Source organism: Oncorhynchus mykiss, chromosome 1, assembly GCF_013265735.2.
Source record: "Oncorhynchus mykiss isolate Arlee chromosome 1, USDA_OmykA_1.1, whole genome shotgun sequence".
In the NCBI taxonomy this organism is placed as follows: domain Eukaryota; kingdom Metazoa; phylum Chordata; class Actinopteri; order Salmoniformes; family Salmonidae; genus Oncorhynchus; species Oncorhynchus mykiss.
In genome coordinates, this window is record NC_048565.1 from 277,004 (window position 1) to 296,902 (window position 19,899).

At 44.5% G+C, this 19,899-nt stretch overlaps 1 protein-coding gene across 1 annotated transcript in view; it reads right to left on the reverse strand.

Moving 5' to 3' along the window:
- tmem45a (transmembrane protein 45a) overlaps nt 1-19,899 on the reverse strand; it is a 45,684-nt gene that overhangs the window by 16,640 nt on the left and 9,145 nt on the right. Inside the window, exons 2-4 of the mRNA XM_021583381.2 lie at nt 12,168-12,387; nt 4,549-4,761; nt 4,162-4,346 (exon numbers count right to left, since the gene is read on the reverse strand). Of these exons, the coding sequence (XP_021439056.1) occupies nt 4,162-4,346; nt 4,549-4,761; nt 12,168-12,369 (600 nt within the window). The 5' untranslated portion in view covers nt 12,370-12,387. The remainder of the gene's footprint in view (nt 1-4,161; nt 4,347-4,548; nt 4,762-12,167; nt 12,388-19,899) is intronic.

Sequence of the window (19,899 nt, forward strand, 5' to 3'; positions counted from 1 at the left end):
AGCTCGAGCTGTTTTGCAAGGAGGAATGGGAAAAAATGTCAGTCTCTCGATGTGCAAAACTGATAGAGACATACCCCAAGCGACTTACAGCTGTAATCGCAGCAAAAGGTGGCGCTACAAAGTATTAACTTAAGGGGGCTGAATCATTTTGCACGCCCAATTTTTCAGTTTTTGATTTGTTAAAAAAGTTTGAAATATCCAATAAATGTCATTCCACTTCATGATTGTGTCCCACTTGTTGTTGATTCTTCACAAGAAAATACAGTTTTATATCTTTATGTTTGAAGCCTGAAATGTGGCAAAAGGTCGCAAAGTTCAAGGGGGCCGAATACTTTCGCAAGGCACTGTATCTACCCAGGTTTAGTGGAAGTAGGAATATCTACCCAGGTTTAGTGGAAGTAGGGCTATCTACCCAGTTTAGTGAAAGTAGGGCTGTCTACCCAGGTTTAGTGGAAGTAGGCCTATCTGCCCAGGTTTAGTGGAAGTAGGCCTATCTACCCAGGTTTAGTGGAAGTAGGGCTATATACCCAGGTTTAGTGGAAGTAGGGCTGTCTACCCAGGTTTAGTGGAAGTAGGGCTGTCTACCCAGGTTTAGTGGAAGTAGGGCTGTCTACCCAGGTTTAGTGGAAGTAGGCCTGTCTACCCAGGTTTAGTGGAAGTAGGCCTATCTACCCAGGTTTAGTGGAAGTAGACCTATCTAGCCAGGTTTAGTGGAAGTAGGCCTATCTACCCAGGTTTAGTGGAAGTAGGAATATCTACCCAGGTTTAGTGGAAGTAGGGCTATCTACCCAGGTTTAGTGGAAGTAGGGTTGTCTACCCAGGTTTAGTGGAAGTAGGCCTATCTACCCAGGTTTAGTGGAAGTAGGCCTATCTACCCAGGTTTAGTGGAAGTAGGCCTATCTACCCAGGTTTAGTGGAAGTAGGCCTGTCTACCCAGGTTTAGTGAAAGTAGGGCTGTCTACCCAGGTTTAGTGGAAGTAGGCCTATCTACCCAGGTTTAGTGGAAGTAGGCCTGTCTACCCAGGTTTAGTGGAAGTAGGCCTATCTACCCAGGTTTAGTGGAAGTAGGCCTATCTACCCAGGTTTAGTGGAGGTAGGGCTATATACCCAGGTTTAGTGGAAGTAGGGCTGTCTACCCAGGTTTAGTGGAAGTAGGGCTGTATACCCAGGTTTAGTGGAAGTAGGCCTGTCTACCCAGGTTTAGTGGAAGTAGGCCTATCTAGCCAGGTTTAGTGGAAGTAGGCCTATCTACCCAGGTTTAGTGGAAGTATGAATATCTACCCAGGTTTAGTGGAAGTAGGGTTGTCTACCCAGGTTTAGTGGAAGTAGGCCTATCTACCCAGGTTTAGTGGAAGTAGGCCTATCTACCCAGGTTTAGTGGAAGTAGGGTTATCTACCCAGGTTTAGTGGAAGTAGACCTATCTACCCAGGTTTAGTGGAAGTAGGAATATCTACCCAGGTTTAGTCGAAGTAGGCCTATCTACCCAGGTTTAGTGGAAGTAGGACTATCTACCCAGGTTTAGTGGAAGTAGGGCTATCTACCCAGGTTTAGTGGAAGTAGGGCTATCTACATTGGTTTATTGGAAGTAGGGCTGTCTACCCAGGTTTAATGGAAGTAGGGCTGTCTACCCAGGTTTATTGGAAGTAGGGCTGTCTACCCAGGTTTAGTGGAAGTAGGGCTATCTACCCATGTTTAGTGGAAGTAGGGCTATCTACCCAGGTTTAGTGGAAGTAGGGTTATCTACCCAGGTTTAGTGGAAGTAGGGCTGTCTACCCAGGTTTAGTGGAAGTAGGGCTATCTACCCAGGTTTAGTGGAAGTAGGGCTATCTACCCAGGTTTAGTGGAAGTAGGGCTGTCTACCCAGGTTTAGTGGAAGTAGGGCTATCTACCCAGGTTTAGTGGAAGTAGGGCTATCTACCCAGGTTTAGTGGAAGTAGACCTATCTACCATGATTTAGTGTTCAGGAGATCAATTTGCGCTCTACTAAATAGACATTGGAATCATGTGTCCCCACAACATATACAGTACAGTGTCCAGAACCTGAAGGGGAGATGAGATGATGCTAGCTGTGACAAACACAATGAATTAGGGACTTTAACATCAGAATGCTGTTATAGAGTGTTTGATTAGAGCTTAGTCCTCTACTCTACAACTCTGTATCAAATACATACACAAACACACACACACACACGAGAGAGAAATAGTCTGTGCATCCCAATTGGCATCCTCTTCCTTATATATATTTTTGTATATTTTCTTCAACCGATCGCTGCCTGCACCTGCCCGCCTGTCCAACATCACTACTCTGGACGGTTCTGACTTAGAATATGTGGACAACTACAAATACGTAGGTGTCTGGTTAGACTGTAAACTCTCCTTCTAGACTCACATCAAACATCTCCAATCCAAAGTTAAATCTAGAATCGGCGTCCTATTTCGCAACGAAGCATCCTTCACTCATGCTGCCAAACATACCCTCGTAAAACTGACTATCCTACTGATCCTCGACTTCGGCGATGTCATTTACAAAATAGCCTCCAATACCCTACTTAATAAATTGGATGCAGTCTATCACAACGCCATCCGTTTTGTCACCAAAGCCCCATACACTACCCACCACTGCGACCTGTACGTTCTCGTTGGCTGGCCCTCGCTTCATACTCGTCGCCAAACCCACTGGCTCCAGGTCATCTACAACACCCTGCTAGGTAAAGTCCCCCCTTATCTCAGCTCGCTGGTCACCACAGCAGCACCCACCTGAAGCACGCGTTCGAGCAGGTATATCTCTCTCTGGTCACTCCAAAACCAATTCTTCCTTTGGCCGCCTCTCCTTCCAGTTCTCTGCTGCCAATGACTGGAACGAACGACAAAAATCTCTGAAACTGGAAACACTTATCTCCCTCACTAGCTTTAAGCACCAGCTGTCAGAGCAGCTCACAGATTACTGCACCTGTACATAGCCCACCTATAATTTAGCCCAAACAACTACCTCCTCCCCTACTGTATTTATTTTATGTATTTATTTTGCTCCTTTGCAGACCATTATGTCTATTTCTACTTTGCAAATTATTTCGCTGCAAATCTACCATTCCAGTGTTTTACTTTCTATATTGTATTTACTTTGCCACCATGGCCTTTTTTTGCCTTTACCTCCCTTATCTCACCTCATTTGCTCACATTGTATATAGACTTATTTTTCTACTCTATTATTGACTGTATGTTTGTTTTACTCCATGTGTAACTCTGTTGTTGTATGTGTCGAACTGCTTTGCGTTATCTTGAGCAGGTCGCAGTTGTAAATGAGAACTTGTTCTCAACTTGCCTACCTGGTTAAATAAAGGTGAAATCTATCAACAACAACAAAAAATATCTAGCTCCCTAACCCCCCCCCCCCCCCCCCCTCCCTAGAGAGACAGATAATGACTCAATGACTGACCTGCCAGAACCAGCTCCCTAACCCCCCCCTCCCTAGAGAGACAGATAATGACTCAATGACTGACCTGCCAGAACCAGCTCCCTAACCCCCCCCTCCCTAGAGAGACAGATAATGACTCAATGACTGACCTGCCAGAACCAGCTCCCTAACCCCCCCCCCCTCCCTAGAGAGACAGACAATGACTCAATGACTGACCTGCCAGAACCAGCTCCCTAACCCCCCCCTCCCTAGAGAGACAGATAATGACTCAATGACTGACCTGCCAGAACCAGCTCCCTAACCCCTCCCTCCCTAGAGAGACAGATAATGACTCAATGACTGACCTGCCAGAACCAGCTCCCTAACCCCCCCCCCCCCCCCCCCTCCCTAGAGAGACAGACAATGACTCAATGACTGACCTGCCAGAACCAGCTCCCTAACCCCCCCCTCCCTAGAGAGACAGATAATGACTCAATGACTGACCTGCCAGAACCAGCTCCCTAACCCCCCCCCCCTCCCTAGAGAGACAGACAATGACTCAATGACTGACCTGCCAGAACCAGCTCCCTAACCCCCCCCTCCCTAGAGAGACAGATAATGACTCAATGACTGACCTGCCAGAACCAGCTCCCTAACCCCCCCCTCCCTAGAGAGACAGATAATGACTCAATGACTGACCTGCCAGAACCAGCTCCCTAACCCCCCCCCCCTCCCTAGAGAGACAGACAATGACTCAATGACTGACCTGCCAGAACCAGCTCCCCTGCAGGATGGTGAGTGATGCTCTCAGAAGCTCCAGCAGCATGTTTCCTCTGTGGAACACCTCCAGAAAGGACACCATGGCCTCTCCAAACACACAGAACAGCAGCAGCTGGTGAACATGGACATCTAGCATGGCTCTGCCGTGGAGGTGGTACAGGAAAAGGAACCCTGGGAAACACAGAATAAACATCAGTAGTGCGATGGAGCGCCGGTCCACGCATTACAGCCCCATTAACTTGAATAGATATGTCCATTTCTAGTGGTGATTCGATGTCTATGGATGTAACACTGCATGTGAGCTAGCTAACTAATTACCAAAGCCTATTACCTCAGGACATCTCCATCTCCCCCGCCTGCCCAGACCTATTACCTTCTATGAAGAAGGCGATGGCCAGCATTAGTCTGTCGAGGGCCAGTGGAGCAGCGTCGGTGGTGTGTACAATCAGAGACATGGCTCCAGCCAAGCCAAAGAAGAGGTACATGGTGGAGTGCTGCCAGTTATGGAGTCTGTCCCAGTGATGCTCACTGTAGTCATACAGGTGCAGCCGTGGTCCATCTGCTACAAACTGCTCCGCCAGCATCCCTGAAAAACAGAATGTCAGGATTCTCTTAAACGTCTCAGAGAAAAGATCCTTGGTCTTTTAGAAACATCTCATTTATGGCAGAGGGAAACTTCTAATCATAGTCTCCCTCTGCCATAAATTACCATCAACAATCCAGCAACAATGTCTCATCCTAAAATGATCATTTCAAAACATCCTAACACTCCCAGTTTGTCTGCTCATCCCCAGTGTTGATTAACTACAGACAGTACCAGCTAGTATATGGTGAATTTTCAAAACTCTTAGTACAAAGCTCCAAACTGGTAACACTCGTAAAGCACCCAGACAGCACATTCAAAACCTTTCATTGTGCATTCATTTTGTTTTGTAGATATCTTTCACCACACAACCATTGATCCAAAATCTTTACTGTGAAACATTGGGTTTAATCACCAAAACACAACATAATGATATCTTCTCAATGTAGTTATTTTAACAACCAGTTAATCCAATAGCAAAAAATGTAAGATACTGTCACGCCGCTCCCCCTCTCCAGCACTCAATGTCACTGGTCTACTAACCACCGGTCGGTCCATCATTACACACACCTGGACTTCATCATCACCTTGATTACCTTCCCTTTATTAGCCTTCAGTAGCCTCAGTCATCAGGCATTAATGGTTTGTTTTCATTCACGTTCTGTACTCTTCTCATGTTTTTTAATCTGCATTCTTCATTATTAAACTCACCTTCTGCATCTGCTTCCTGACTCATGGCGTATACGTGACAGAATACTGCCTCACAAATTATGGAAGCAGCAGAAGATAAAGACATCTCCCAGACGGTCGGTGAACAGGGACACCTACTCTGTCAACATCCCGATCAGCTGGCGCAACTGGGTGCGGCTATGGATAGTACTCTGCGTCCTCCACCGCCTTGACACCACCCGAGAGGATTCACCTACAACAAGTGGAGGGCCTTTTACCTCGAGTCGTCCCAGCAGAGTAGCAGGTCAGCGAATATTCCAACTCTGGCAGTGTGCCCAGACTGCTGCGGAGTACACCCTGACCTTCCGGACCGTGGCAGCCTCCAACAGATGGAACCAACCGGTGCTCTGCACCCTATTTCATAGAGGACTGCGTGTGGAGGTCCAGACAGAGTTGGCATACAGGGACAGCAACCTTTCCTTGGATGCACTCATCGCAATGGCCACCCGTCTGGGCAACCTACTTTAGGAGCGCCGGCAACTCCTTCGTCCCTCGTCCTCCACCTTTGGCCGTCTCAAGGCAGAGCCTGAACCCATGGAGATAGGGGTCATACACTTCTCTGCGGCAGAGCATCGTCACCAGAGACGGCTGGGGCTGTGTTCCTATTGCGGTCAGATGCGGCACCAGCTCCAGCTGTGTCCTGTGTCGTCTGGGGCAATGGGATTGCCCCGTGATCATCCGTCTCCCAGGATAGTCGTGAGTATTCCTTCATCATCGTTTTCCGACAAACCCTTCCTGGTTCCCTTCACTGGCTGGCTGTCCCTCGTCTGTTATCTCTACAGCTCTAGTGGACTCCAGTGCCACAGGGAATTTCATTGACCCCCGTCTCCTCCCTGAACATCACTTCATACCAGCTTTCCACTCCAAGCCCTGGATAATCGACCAATGGGATCCAGCACTATCACGCACATCACAGCCCAACTCACCCTCACTCTCACCATGGGGCCCTTGCACCAAGAAAGCCTTCCCTTCCTCATCATCACTACACCCGTTCACAAAGTCATCCTCTGCCTCCCATGGCTCCAACGTCATAACCCCACCAATACCCTGGTCGAGGATGAAAATCACAGCCTGGGCACCAGGATGCTGGAAAACCTGCTTTCCCTTACCTTGTGGTTCCACGTCGGCTGAGAGTCCTGTAGGTACCCTCCAGCCCATCATTCCGTCCTACAGTATCATTGGCCCCATGTTTTGGGACGTAGATGAGGATATTGGCCAGCTTCTGGAGCGGGAACCCGCACCTGCTACCTGCCCTCCTGAGCGCATCTACGTCCCCACGGGAGTGAGGGATCGGCTGTTGACCTGGGCACACACATCCCTCGCCGCTGGACACACAGGTTTCACCCGCACCATTCAATTAATCTCCGCAAAGTACTGGTGGCCCACCTTGGCACAGGATATGCCAAGGCCTGCTATGTCAATTCATGCTCCGTATGTGCACAAACAAAATATCCCCGGCATGCTCCAGCAGGAAAACTCATCCCCTTCCCGTGCCTCAGCGGCCTTGGTCCCATCTGTCCATGGATTTTGGTACTGATCTCCCGCCGTCTGATGGTTTCACCACTATTATGGTTGTTGTGGACATATTCTTTAAATCCTTCCATTTTATCCCTCTCTCTGGTCTCCCTACCGCTTTCCAGATCACTGAGGCAATGTTCCAGCTGGTCTTCCGGCACTATGGCCTTCCAGAGGATATCGTCTCCGACGGTGGCCCTCAATTCACATCACATGTAGGCCATTTTGTTCTTTTTTCTCACCTTTATTTAACCAGGTTGAGAACAAGTTCTCCTTTACAACTGTGACCTGGCCAAGATAAAGCAAAGTAGTGCAACACAAACAACAACACAGAGTTACACATGGAATAAACAAACATACAGTCAATAACACAATAGAAAAAAATCTATATACAGTGTGTGCAGATGAGGTAAGATTAGGGAGGTAAAGCAATACATATGCCGTAGTGGTGAAGTAATTACAATTTAGCAATTAAACACTGGAGTGATAGATGTGCAGAAGATTAATGTGCAAGTAGAGATACTGGGGTGCAAAGGAGCAAAAAAATAAATAACAATATGGGGATGAGGTAGTTGGATGGGCTATTTACAGATGGGCTATGTACAGGTGCATTGATCTGTGAGCTGCTCTGACAGTTGATGCTTAAAGTTAGTGATGGAGATATGAGTCTCCAACTTCAGTGATTTTTGCAATTCGTTCCAGTCATTGGCAGCAGAGAACTGGAAGGAGAGGCGGCCAATGAAGGAATAGGCTTTGGGGGTGACCAGTGAAATATACCTGCTGGAGCGCGTGCTACGGGTGGGTGCTGCTATGGTGACCAGTGAGCTGAGATAAGGCGGTGCTTTACCCAGCAGAGACTTGTAAGATGACCTGGAGCCAGTGGGTTTGGCGACGAATATGAAGTGAGGGACAGCCAACGAGAGCATACAGGTTGCAGTGGTGGGTAGTATATGGGGCTTTGGTGACAAAACGGATGGCACTGTAATAGACTGCATCCAATTTGCTGAGTAGTGTTGGAGGCTATTTTATAAATGACATCGCCGAAGTCAAGGATCGGTAGGATAGTCAGTTTTACGAGGGTATGTTTGGCAGCATGAGTGAAGGATTCTTTTTTGCGAAATAGGAAGCCGATTCTAGATTTAATCTTGAATTGGAGATGCTTAATGTGAGGCTGGAAGGAGAGTTTACGGTCTAACCAGACACCTCGGTGTAACGCTCATTCCTTCGACGATAAATGTGAATCCGACCATCAACCCTGGAGTGAAGAGCACTTTTTGCCAGTCCTGTTTGGGCCACCGATGGTGGGTTTGTGCCCATAGGCGACGCTGTTGCCGGTGACCTTACAACAGGTCTACAAGTTCTCAGTCCAGCCTCTCTCAGCCTATTGCGTACAGTCTGAGCACAGATGGAGGGATTCCTGGTGTAACTCGGTAGTTGTTGTTGCCATCCTGTACCTGTCCCGCAGGTATGATGTTCGGATGTACCGATCCTGTGCAGATGTTGTTACACGTGGTCTGCCACTGCGAGGATGATCAGCTGTCCATCCTGTCTCCCTGTAGCGCTGTCTTAGGCGTCTCACAGTGCGGACATTGCAATTTATTGCCCTGGCTACATCTGCAGTCCTCATGCCTCCTTGCAGCCTAAGGCACGGTCACACAGATGAGCAGGGACCCTGGGCATTTTTCTATTGGTGTTTTTCAGAGTCAGTAGAAATGCCTCTTTAGTGTCCCAGGTTTTCATAACTGACCTTAAATACCTACCGTCTGGAAGCTGCTAGTGTCTTAACAACAGTTCCACAGGTGCATGTTCATTAATTGTTTATGGTTCATTGAACAAGCATGGGAAACAGTGTTTATTAAACCCTTTACAATGAAGATCTGTGAAGTTATTTGGATTTTTACAAATTATCTTTGAAAGACAGGGTCCTGAAAAGGGGACGTTTCTTTTTTTGCTGAGTTTGTGTATGCGACCAATACAATTTGATTTGACGCCATATACAGTGGGGAGAACAAGTATTTGATACACTGCCGACTTTGCAGGTTTTCCTACTTACAAAGCATGTGTAATTGTTATCATAGGTACACTTCAACTGTGAGACAGAATCTAAAACAATAATGATGATTTTTAAGTAATTCATTTGCATTTTGTTGCATGACATAAGTATTTGATACATCAGAAAAGCAGAACTTAATATTTGGTACAGTAACCTTTGTTTGCAATTACAGAGATCATACGTTTCCTGTAGTTCTTGACCAGGTTTGCACATACTGCAGCAGGGATTTTGGCCCACTCCTCCATACAGACCTTCTCCAGATCCTTCAGGTTTCGGGGCTGTCGCTGGGCAATACGGAATTTCAGCTCCCTCCAAAGATTTTCTATTGGGTTCAGGTCTGGAGACTGGCTAGGCCACTCCAGGACCTTGAGATGCTTCTTACGGAGCCACTCCTTAGTTGCCCTGGCTGTGTGTTTTGGGTCGTTGTCTTGCTGGAAGACCCAGCCACGACCCATCTTCAATGCTCTTACTGAGGGAAGGAGGTTTTTGGCCAAGATCTCGCGATACATGGCCCCATCCATCCTCCCCTCAATACGGTGCAGTCGTCCTGTCCCCTTTGCAGAAAAGCATCCCCAAAGAATGATGTTTCCACCTCCATGCTTCACGGTTGGGATGGTGTTCTTGGGGTTGTACTCATCTTTCTTCTTCCTCCAAACACGGCGAGTGGAGTTTAGACCAAAAAGCTCTATTTCTGTCTCATCAGACCACATGACCTTCTCCCATTCCTCCTCTGGATCACCCAGATGGTCTTTGGAAAACTTCAGACGGGCCTGGACATGCGCTGGCTTGAGCAGGGGGACCTTGCGTGCGCTGCAGGATTTTAATCCATGACGGAGTAGTGTGTTACTAATGGTTTTCTTTGAGACTGTGGTCCCAGCTCTCTTCAGGTCATTGACCAGGTCCTGCCGTGTAGTTCTGGGCTGATCCCTCACCTTCCTCATGATCATTGATGCCCCACGAGTTGTGATCTTGCATGGAGCCCCAGACCGAGGGTGATTGACCGTCATCTTGAACTTCTTCCATTTTCTAATAATTGCGCCAACAGTTGTTGATAAACTTGGGAATTAATTTTTCCATCGATGAAAGCAAGCTATCCTGAGGCAGCAAATCAGACCCAAACCACGATGCCCCCTCCACCATACTTTACAGTTGGAATGAGGTTTCGAAATTGGTGTGCTCTCCACACATACTGCTGTGTGTTCCTTCCAAACAACTCAACTGTTGTTTCATCTGTCTACATAATATTTTATCAGTAGCGCTGTAGAATATCCAGGTGCACTTTTGCAAACTTCAGACGTGCAGAAATTATTTTTTTTGGACAGCCGTGGCTTCTTCCATGGTGTCCTCCCTTGAACACCATGCTTGTTTAGTGTTTTATGCATCGTAGACTTGTCAACAGAGATGTTACCATGTTCCAGAGATTTCTGTAAGTCTTTAGCTGGCACTCTAGGATTCTTCTTAACCTCATTGAGCATTCTGCGCTGTGCTCTTGCAGTCATCTTTGCAGGACGGCCACTCATAGGGAGAGTAGCAACAGTGCTGAACTTTCTCCATTTATAGACAATTTATCTTACCGTGGACTGATGAACATCAAGGCTTTTAGAGATACTTTTGTAACCCTTTCCAGCTTTATGCAAGTCAACAATTCTTAATCTTACGGCTTCTGATATCTCTTTTGCTCAAGGCATGGTACACATCAGGCAATGCTTCTTGTGACCAGGAAACTCACATTTTGTGAGTGTTTTTTGTAGGGCAAGGCCACTCTAACCAACATCTCCAATCTCATTGATTGGACTCCAAGTTAGCTGACTCCTGACTCCAATTAGCTTTTGGAGTCATTAGCCTAGGGGTTCACACACTTTTTCCAACCTACACTGTGAATGTTTAAATTATGTATTCAATATAGAAAATAAAAATACAATAATTTGTGTGTTATTAGCTTAAGCATACTATGTTTGTCTATTGTTGTGACTTGAAGAACAGATGAAATTTGATGACCAATTTATGCAGAAATCCAGGTAATTCCAAAGGGTTCACATACTTTTTCTTACCACTGTATATCATACTTGTTATGTTTCTACTTTACAGACATATATTTTCATTAGTAGTAGTAGCTATCATAATCTGTAGTGGACAAACCAGTTTACATGTAAAATCTATAAGTTTACCAAACCTTTAAGTAATAGTAAAATATTTTTAACAAAAGAGAATCATATCAAAAGTGAGCATCTCATTGTGTTTATATGAACACGTATTGCAATGTGAAACATGTATTTCAAGATTAAATACTGACTAAGTTGAATGAAAACGTAACTGTATAATTTTGTGTGTTGCACGTAGTCAATTGGAAATGTTGGGCCTCCCGAGTGGTGCAGCGATCTAAGGCACTGCATTGCAGTGTTGAGGCGCCACTACAGCCACAGGTTCGATCCCAGGCTGTGTCACGGCCGGCCGTGACTGGGAGACACATGGGGTGGCACACAATTGGCCCAGCGTCGTCTGGGATAGGGGAGGGTTTGGCCGGGGTCTCATTGTGCTGTGGCGGGCCGGGAACCTGCAAGCTGATTCGGTCGTCAGTCGGACGGTGTTTCCTCCGACACATTGGTGCGGCTGGCTTCCGTGTTAAGCGAACAGTGTGTCAAGAAGCAGTGTGGCTAGGCAGGGTCGTGTTTCGGAGGATGCATGGCCCTCGACTTTCACCTCTCCTGAGTCCGCAGGGGAATTGCAGAGATGAGACAAGATCAGAACTACCAATTGGATATCCCGGGGCGGCAGGGTAGCCTAGTGGTTAGAGCGTTGGACTAGTAACCGGAAGGTTGCGAGTTCAAACCCCCGAGCTGACAAGGTACAAATCTGTCGTTCTGCCCCTGAACAGGCAGTTAACCCACTGTTCCCAGGCCGTCATTGAAAATAAGAATTTGTTCTTAACTGACTTGCCTGGTTAAATAAAGGTAAAAAATAAAAAATAAAAAAATAAAAATCCCGAAAAAAGGGGGGAAAAAATGTGCCTTTTTGATTATCTGTTTTGAGTTTTGTACTAAGTGTTGTGAAAATTGCATCAAAGTGATTAAAAAAACCATATAACGTGGATGCTCAGGGTGTTGATGCTCACCAACCACGGAGAAGAAGAGGGTGACTGATCCCTCGATGACTTCCAGGCGGCGCTGTGTGGATCGGCTGGCCAGGCGGGTGGAGGTGGAGCCCAGACTCTTGTTCCTGAGGGTGGCGTACCATAGAGAGTACTTTCCTGCCCACCACAGACCCGCGATCAGGAAGAAACTACCCGGCAATGCATGGCCCTTAAAACTACCCATAATCCTTCACTGGAATACCTGGAACACAGAGAGAGGGGACGGACGGTCATCTGGTGATGAGAAAAGTATCTTATTCTTAGATTGGGCAACAAGAAATGTGGTGTTAAAGTGGTTCAAACTTTTTATAATCCCGTACCCCTTCAAACATTCAAACTCCAGCTGCGTACCTCCTCTAGCACCAGGGTCATTACACTCTCAAATGTTGTTTTTTTGCCATCATTGTAAGCCTGCCACACACACACTATACGATACATGTATTAAACATAAGAATGAGTGTGAGTTTTTGTCACAACCCGGCTTGTAGGAAGTGACAAAGAGCTCTTATAGGACCAGGGCACAAATAATAATAATCAAGAATTGTAACAACTTTCATTAGAAGAAGGTGAAGACCAAGGTGCAGCGTGGTACGTGTTCATATTATTTATTCTGACAGAACACTGAATTCAAACTAACAAAAATAATAGCCTAAACAGTTCTGAAAGGTGCAACAAACACTAAACAGAAAATAACCACCCACAACTAACAGTGGGAAAACAGGCTACTTAAGTATGGTTCTCAATCAGAGACAACGAAAGACAGCTGTTCCTGATTGACAACCATACCCGGCCAAAACATAGAAATACAAAACCTAGACATACAAACATAGAATGCCCACCCACATCACACCAAACAAAAAATAGAAACATACAAAGCAATCTACACTCAGGGCATGACAATAATGTTGCTTTTCATTTAACCATCTTACATATAAAACATTAGTTGTTCATCAAAAAATTGTGAATAACTCACCACAGGTTAATGAGAAGGGTGTGCTTGAAAGGATGCACATAATTCTGCAATGTTGGGTTGTATTGGAGAGAGTCTCAATCTTAAATAATTTTCCACACACAGTCTGTGCCTGTATTTAGTTTTTATGCCAGTGAGGGCTGAGAATCCACTCTCACATAGGTACATGGTTGCAAAGGGCATCAGTGTCTTAACATCGCGATTTGCCAAGGCAGGGTACTCTGAGCGCAGTCCAATCCAGAAATCTGGCAGTGGCTTCTGAATAAATTCAATTTTCACAGAACTGCTTGTTGCAATTTCGATGAGGCTCTCTTGTTCAGATATCGGTAAGTGGACTGGAGGCAGGGCATGAAAGAGATAACGAATACAGTTGTTTGTGTCATCCGTTTCGGGAAAGCACCTGCGTAATTGCGCACCCAACTCAGGTGCTTCGCTTTATCACATTTGACATTGTCCGTAAGCTTGAGTTTATTTGCACACAAAAAATCATACAATGATGGAAAGACCTGTGTGTTGTCCTTGTTAATGCAGACAGAGAAGAACTCCAACTTCTTAATCATATCATTGCATAGTGCAGAAAATACACGAGAGTTCAGGGGCCTTGCTTTAACAAAGTTAACCATTTTCACTGTAGTGTCCAAAACGTCTTTCAAGCTGTCAGGCATTCCCTTGGCAGCAAGAGCCTCTCGGTGGATGCTGCAGTGTACCCAAGTGGCGTCGGGAGCAACTGCTTGCACGCGTGTTACCACTATGTCTCCCTGTCGCTTTTGCGCCATCAGTACAGATACCAACACATCTTGACCATCAAAGTCCATTTGATGTCACAAAACTGTCTAGTACTTTAAAAAATATCCTCTCCTGTTGTCCTGGTTTCCAGTGGTTTTCAGAAGAGGATGCCTTCCTTAATTGACCTCCCGTAAACGTAACGAACATATACCAGGAGCTGTGCCAAGCCCGCCACGTCTGTTGACTCATCCAGCTGTAACGTATAGAATTCACTGGCTTGTATGTGAAGCAGTAATTGTTTCAAAACATTTCCTGCCATTTCACTGATGCGTCGTGAAACAGTGTTGTTTGAAGAAGGCATTGTCTGTATAGTCTTTTTGGTATTTTCCCCCAGCATTGTCCCAGCTATATCCGTGGCATCAGGATGAATGAAGTCCTCCACAATAGTATGGGGCTTGCCTGTCCTAGCCATTCGGTAGCTCACCATATAAGACACTTCTAGCCCCTTCTTATTAATGGTATCTGTTGCTTTTATACATGTCTTACTACTCGAAAGTCGAATAGTAATTTGTGGCTAGCATTGGATGTGCTTGTGTAAGCAGAACAACTTGTGTCATCGACAGGTGCAGGTGTAGGACTGCTGATAGTAGAAGTACTACCAGTAGAGCTGGTATGTGTCTCTATGGATGTGGGCCTTACATTTTTTAACCATTCATCCATTTTCGAGCAAACGGAATGAGCAACAGCTACGTTCGGCTACATACGGACCGTTAGTGGAATTCCCGCAAGAGAGTAATGGTTAATGTGATTGGATGTTCATTATTTGACTAGGCTACCTGTATTTGACATTGTGTTGTTATTTCGCTGAACACTAGATGGTTTAATTAGATTTTTGCCAGTGAAACGAGGCAACTCAGGCGAGAAAAAAACCTCTCCCAAATGTATTGCCCCGTTGGAAAATCTAAACGGACTGTTTGAAAATGGGATTTAATCACATTTTTATTTGGTGTACCCCCAAAGGCATTGTGTGTACCCCAGTTTGAGAATAGCTGCTATAGATAGACATTGGTATTACCAGTACGGCCACTCATTCAGTAACTGTTGAGAATTGTTTGTGTTGTAGAAGAAAGACATTCAAGCATGCTTCTCCTGAGCATCTAAGCATGTCGATAATGGGAAATACCAAATAGTCAGGAGACCAGAACCAAACAGCTCTGTTAAAGGAGACCAGAACCAAACAGCTCTGTTAAGCCCCCAAATCACTCATCTACACCTGGGCAGGTGAAAAAACAGAGGAACTTCGAAGCTGGCTCATTTCTGGTTGGGGGGAGGCTACTGGGTGGCTCCACCCACCCAAGAAGACTCCAGGCTATAATCGCTGCCAAAGGTGCTTCCAAAGTACTGAGAAAAAGGGTCCAAAATGATTTTTTTTACATAAATTTACAAAAATGTCTAAAAATCTGTTTTTGCATAGTCATTATATGGAGTATTGTTTGTAGATTAATGAGGGGGAAAACAATTTAATACATTTAAGAATAAGTGTAATGTAACAAAATGTGTAATAACTAAAGGGGTCTGAATACTTTCCGAATGCACTGTATGTCTCTGGATAAAGAGATCCCAGTCATTCAACCGCAGCATATCTATTAATTGGTCGATTTACATCTCAAACAGCCTGAGTCTTTCATCCTTTGTTCCCTTGAATGAATATAATTAGTTGAGAGACAGACAGATTTAGCAGAAGCTGATAAACAAGAGGAAAAACAAACTCATGGACTAGACTCTGTACACAGTAAAACTACTGATGGACTAGACTCTCTACACAGTAAAACTACTCATGGACTAGACTCTCTACACAGTAAAACTACTGATGGACTAGACTCTCTACACAGTAAAACTACTGATGGACTAGACTCTCTACACAGTAAAACTACTGATGGACTAGACTCTCTACACAGTAAAACTACTGATGGACTAGACTCTTTACACAGTAAAACTACTGATGGACTAGACTCTTTACACAGTAAAACTACTCATGGACTAGACTCTCTACACAGTAAAACAAACTCATGGACTAGACTCTCTACACAGTAAAACTACTCATGGACTAGACTCTCTACACAGTAAAACTACTGATGGACTAGACTCTCTACACAGTAAAACTACTCATGGACTAGACTCTTTACACAGTAAAACTACTCATGGACTAGACTCTCTACACAGTAAAACTACTGATGGACTAGACTCTTTACACAGTAAAACTACTGATGGACTAGACTCTTTACACAGTAAAACTACTGATGGACTAGACTCTCTACACAGTAAAACTACTGATGGACTAGACTCTTTACACAGTAAAACTACTGATGGACTAGACTCTCTACACAGTAAAACTACTAATGGACTAGACTCTTTACACAGTAAAACTACTGATGGACTAGACTCTCTACACAGTAAAACTACTAATGGACTAGACTCTTTACACAGTAAAACTACGGATGGACTAGACTCTGTACACAGTAAAACTACTGATGGACTAGACTCTTTACACAGTAAAACTACTGATGGACTAGACTCTCTACACAGTAAAACTACTAATGGACTAGACTCTCTACACAGTAAAACTACTAATGGACTAGACTCTTTACACAGTAAAACTACTCATGGACTAGACTCTGTACACAGTAAAACTACTGATGGACTAGACTCTCTACACAGTAAAACTACTGATGGACTAGACTCTCTACACAGTAAAACTACTGATGGACTAGACTCTCTACACAGTAAAACTACTGATGGACTAGACTCTGTACACAGTAAAACTACTGATGGACTAGACTCTCTACCCAGTAAAACTACTCATGGACTAGACTCTCTACACAGTAAAACTACTGATGGACTAGACTCTCTACCCAGTAAAACTACTCATGGACTAGACTCTCTACACAGTAAAACTACTGATGGACTAGACTCTCTACACAGTAAAACTACTGATGGACTAGACTCTCTACCCAGTAAAACTACTGATGGACTAGACTCTCTACACAGTAAAACTACTGATGGACTAGACTCTCTACACAGTAAAACTACTCATGGACTAGACTCTCTACACAGTAAAACTACTGATGGACTAGACTCTCTACCCAGTAAAACTACTCATGGACTAGACTCTCTACACAGTAAAACTACTCATGGACTAGACTCTCTACACAGTAAAACTACTGATGGACTAGACTCTCTACCCAGTAAAACTACTGATGGACTAGACTCTCTACACAGTAAAACTACTGATGGACTAGACTCTCTACACAGTAAAACTACTCATGGACTAGACTCCACACTCTAAAACTATTCCATTAATTATGTTCAACATAGGAGGGCCATGCACAGGAAGTAGCTCTTTCAGTTTATTATTCGGAATAGGGACCATTAGGCAACTGGAAGGTTTAGAGGCCATTACTTTTTTTTTTATCAATCTGTCAAGAGATATAGTATTAAAAAACTTGAGTGTCTCCATTGATCCCAGGTCCTGGCAGTGTTGTGCAGACTCAGGACAACTGAGTTGTGGAGAAATAAGCAGATTTAAAGAGGAGTCCGTAATTTGCTTTCTAATGATCATGATCTTTTCGTCAAAGAAGTTGATGAATTTATCACTCCTGAAGTGAAGGGTATCCTCTCTTGGGGAATGCTGCTTTTTAGTTAGCTTTACGACAATATCTAACTACATTTTGGATTGTTCTTATTCTCCTCAATTATGTTGGAAAAGTAGGATGATGGAGGAGCAGCGAGAGTTCTTCGATATTGGTACTGTCTTTCCAAGCTAGTCAGATTCCATTTCCATTCCAAGTTTCTGGAAGCGTGCTTCATAGCTCTGGTATTTTCTGTATACCAGGGAGCAAATTTAATTACATTTTTAGGGTGTGTGACTGCATCTAGGGTATTACGCACGGTTAAATTTAGATCCCCAAATGGGTGGTAAACTAATTTTTGTACTCAGACGTCCTTGGGTAGGTGGAGGGAGTCAGGAAGGGCATCTAGGAAGCTTTGGGTTGTCTGAGAATATATAGCATGGCTTTTGATAATCCTTGGTTGGTGTCGGAGCAGATTATTTATTGCGATTGCAAACTTAATAAAATGGTGGTCTGATAGTCCAGGAATATGAGGAAAAACATTTAGATCCACAATATTTATTCCACGAGACAAAACTAGATACAGGGTATGACTGATCCAGGATATGAGTGTGCCCACACGTAGGTCCGGAGCCATGTTGAACAAAACCCACTGAGTTGATGATGGCTCCGAAAGCCTTTTGGAGTGGGTCTGTGGACTTTTCCATGTGAATATTGAAGTCCCCAAACATTATAAATGCTATCTGCTATGACTACAAGGTCCAATAGGAATTCAGGGAACTCAGTGAGGATCGCTGTATATGGCCCAGGAGCCCCGTAAACAGTAGCTATAAAAAGTGATTGAGTAGGCTGCATAGATTTCATGACTACAAAACTAAGACGTTGGTAAATTCTGTTAAATGCAGAGTTTTGATTTACATTTTTATTAAAAGTAAAAAACCTTATCTTATTGATTTAGGCTAACCCCTGACTTAGTCAGCCAGATGTGGTGATAAACAGCTATTATTTTCAGCTGTTCATGTGCTGACTACCTAGCATTAGGCTTTGATCTCTTTAGTGGCGTGGAGCTTTTGCTTATGGACAGTTTATTGGAGCCTGTTCCTGATGGAGCCTGTGATATATGTTCCTGTTGGAGCCTGTGATATCTGTTCCTGTTGGAGACTGTGATATCTGTTCCTGTTGGAGCCTGTGATATCTGTTCCTGTTGGAGACTGTGATATCTGTTCCTGTTGGAGCCTGTGATATCTGTTCCTGATGGAGCCTGTGATATCTGTTCCTGATGGAGCCTGTGATATCTGTTCCTGTTGGAGCCTGTGATATCTGTTCCTGTTGGAGCCTGTGATATCTGTTCCTGATGGAGCCTGTGATATCTGTTCCTGTTGGAGCCTGAGATATCTGTTCCTGTTGGAGCCTGTGATATCTGTTCCTGTTGGAGCCTGTGATATCTGTTCCTGTTGGAGCCTGTGATATCTGTTCCTGTTGGAGCCTGTGATATCTGTTCCTGTTGGAGACTGTGATATCTGTTCCTGTTGGAGCCTGTGATATCTGTTCCTGTTGGAGTATTATTGACTGTATGTTTTGTTTATTCCATGTGTAACTCTGTGTTGTTGTAATTGTGGAATTGCTACGCTTTATCTTGGCCAGGTCGCAGTTGCAAATGAGAACTTGTTCTCAACTAGCCTACCTGGTTAAATAAAGGTGTTCTCAACTAGCCTACCTGGTTAAATAAAGGTGTTCTCAACTAGCCTACCAGGTTAAATAAAGGTGTTCTCAACTGGCCTACCTGGTTAAATAAAGGTGTTCTCAACTAGCCTACCAGGTTAAATAAAGGTGTTCTCAACTAGCCTACCAGGTTAAATAAAGGTGTTCTCAACTGGCCTACCTGGTTAAATAAAGGTGTTCTCAACTAGCCTACCTGGTTAAATAAAGGTGTTCTCAACTGGCCTACCTGGTTAAATAAAGGTGTTCTCAACTAGCCTACCTGGTTAAATAAAGGTGTTCTCAACTAGCCTACCTGGTTAAATAAAGGTGTTCTCAACTAGCCTACCTGGTTAAATAAAGGTGTTCTCAACTGGCCTACCTGGTTAAATAAAGGTGTTCTCAACTGGCCTACCTGGTTAAATAAAGGTGTTCTCAACTAGCCTACCAGGTTAAATAAAGGTGTTCTCAACTGGCCTACCTGGTTAAATAAAGGTGTTCTCAACTAGCCTACCTGGTTAAATAAAGGTGTTCTCAACTGGCCTACCTGGTTAAATAAAGGTGTTCTCAACTGGCCTACCTGGTTAAATAAAGGTGTTCTCAACTAGCCTACCAGGTTAAATAAAGGTGTTCTCAACTGGCCTACCTGGTTAAATAAATGTGTTCTCAACTAGCCTACCTGGTTAAATAA